Source organism: Dipodomys ordii, unplaced genomic scaffold (genome assembly GCF_000151885.1).
Source record: "Dipodomys ordii isolate 6190 unplaced genomic scaffold, Dord_2.0 Scaffold95, whole genome shotgun sequence".
NCBI lineage: Eukaryota > Metazoa > Chordata > Mammalia > Rodentia > Heteromyidae > Dipodomys > Dipodomys ordii.
Window position 1 is genome coordinate 2,755,653 of NW_012267311.1, and position 2,251 is coordinate 2,757,903.

Sequence of the window (2,251 nt, forward strand, 5' to 3'; positions counted from 1 at the left end):
TAGCGCTCTACCACTTGAGCCACAGTGCCACTTCTGGCTTTTTTCTTTTTGCTTATGTGGTGTTGAGGAATCGAACCCAGGACCTCAGGCATGCAAGCGCTCTACCACTGAGCCACCTTCTCAGCCCCAGAATTCCCATTTTTGAGACTCAGTATCGATTGCTTCCCTTTCCTGGAATATTCCTCCTCCTTTAGATAGTATATGGCTGACAGAATCCCTTCAATCTTTACACAAATGTCACTTCAGTAGGGCTTACTTTGGCCACACTATCAAAACTTCAAGCCATGGCTAGGAATGTGGTTTAGTGGTAGAGTGCTTGCCCAGCATTCATGAAGCCCTTGGTTCTAATCCTCAGTACCATATAAACAGAAAAGGCCAAAGTGGGCTATGGTTCAAATGGCAAAGTGCTGGCCTTGAGCAAAATAAGCTCAGGGACAGTGCCCAGGCCCTGAGTTCATGCCTCAAGACTGGCAAAAAAAAAAAAAAAAAACATTTAAATCCCCTAATACATAAAAAATCATGGGCTGGGATCTAGGTCAGTGGCAAAGCGCTTGCCTAACAAGCGCAATGTCCTGGGTTCGATCCCCAGTACCAAAAAAGAAAAAAGACAAAAAAAATACAGTTAAAAAAAAAATCTTGCATTACCCTATCTTTTTCTTTTTCCACAGTAACTGCTTCCTTCCAAAACTAGCACACAGTTTATCTATTTATTATCTGGTGGTCATAACTCTATATTCCTGCATAGACCATTTCACTTACTGAAGTATCCTATGAACACTAAGTGCTTGTTGAGTGAATACACCAATTTTCAGTTTTAGCTGCTTCCTGCAGTGAGAATAAGCTTTCTAACACCCCAGCACTACAAGAGAATAGCAAAGCTCCTGACTGAAATACCCCAGGCCTCTCAAGGCCTTGTTTATCAGTTCCCACACCACCTGTTTTACCTCTGCTTCAGGAATCGAGGGCACTTTTTTGATCCGCTGGTTGACCTCCTTTAGGAAGGCATCAATCCGGTCCTTCTTTTTCTCTGACAGCCTTACTTCTTTGAGTAGCTCCTCCACCTGTAAGAGGTCAAGGAAGAATCTATTAGCCTTACGGTCCCAAGCAAGCCCCTCTAACCTAAACTCTAGTAACCCAACAATACCTGTAAACGAAGCAAGCTGGAATGGAACAAGATTTCAGTCTCCCGAAGGCGATTCAGCTCTTCATTGGTAGGTTCCTTGTAGAGTTCTGCCCGGCTAAGTTTCGGTGGCTGCAGGAGGAGGCTCTCTGTTGGAGACCCAGCTCTTACACGCTTTCTAGAGGATGCCTTCTTCTTCTCTTTGCCTGTGCCTTCCAGGGCTGTTTCCATCACCTATCACCAGAGAAGGAGAAAGACAATGTGAGATCATAGGTACTTGGCATTTGATGCCTAAAGTGCCATTATGGCACAGGTTGCCGATAAAGGCTTCATGTGCTCCCATCCTTCCTTTGAGAACCATTCACTAGAGTAACCTGACAGCACAAGCAAGGAGCTCCATTTGGAGTTGGTACCCTTGGAAGTTTTCTGGACACTTCCCTAAGCAATGGACAAGCCCCCCAGGTACCACGAATCCAGAAGTTACCTCGTCTACTGACCCAGGCTTGGGATTTCTCACATGCTTTCTCCATTCGTGCTCGGCCCAAACCCCGGCAGTCCCAGATTCCCTACCAATATGTGACACCACTGCGCCCAGCCACAGGGCTTCTTCAACGTGCACCACCCTCCCATCCCTCACCGGCTGTCAGGATCCGCTATCTAGAGTCTGCGGCTGAGGGAGGACGCCCCGCCTCCAGTTCCTGCACCCACCTCTTGCTCCCCGGCCGCCCCGCGCGGCTGCTCTCCGGCTGGGGCCGGCCCCATCACGCGAGTCTAGGCAAGGGTCCCGCACTTCCAGATTCAAGCCGCGTCCGCTCAGCGTGTCTCCCCACGTGTGCGGAAACGCCGAACTCCAGCGCAGTGGAGCGGAGTTTCCAGAGCTCCACCCACTTTACTACTATTGGGTTCTTGCCCGATAGCTCTCTCTCCATTGGTCAGTTATTCTTCAAGACCGCCCATGAAGGCGGGACCAAACGGAGATTCTGCAACTTACGGCTTCTTTTGTCACTTTTTGCGACACTAGACCGGAAGCCTGTAAGTAGTTTAGCTGTCACTTCCTCTTCCTCAATTCTTTCACTTGGAGTCAAACGGGACGGGATGGGTGTTCTTTAGGTTTCTCCTTTGAAGCTGTTT

The 2,251-nt window shown here is 48.6% G+C and overlaps 1 protein-coding gene across 1 annotated transcript in view; it reads right to left on the reverse strand.

The window, feature by feature from the left end:
- Positions 1–1,927, reverse strand: part of Nol6 (nucleolar protein 6 (RNA-associated)) — a 22,732-nt gene extending 20,805 nt beyond the window's left edge. Inside the window, exons 1-3 of the mRNA XM_013026688.1 lie at positions 1,829–1,927; positions 1,145–1,354; positions 945–1,061 (exon numbers count right to left, since the gene is read on the reverse strand). Coding sequence (XP_012882142.1) covers positions 945–1,061; positions 1,145–1,354; positions 1,829–1,882 — 381 coding nt within the window. The 5' untranslated portion in view covers positions 1,883–1,927. The remainder of the gene's footprint in view (positions 1–944; positions 1,062–1,144; positions 1,355–1,828) is intronic.
- Positions 1,928–2,251: the final 324 nt, after the last annotated feature.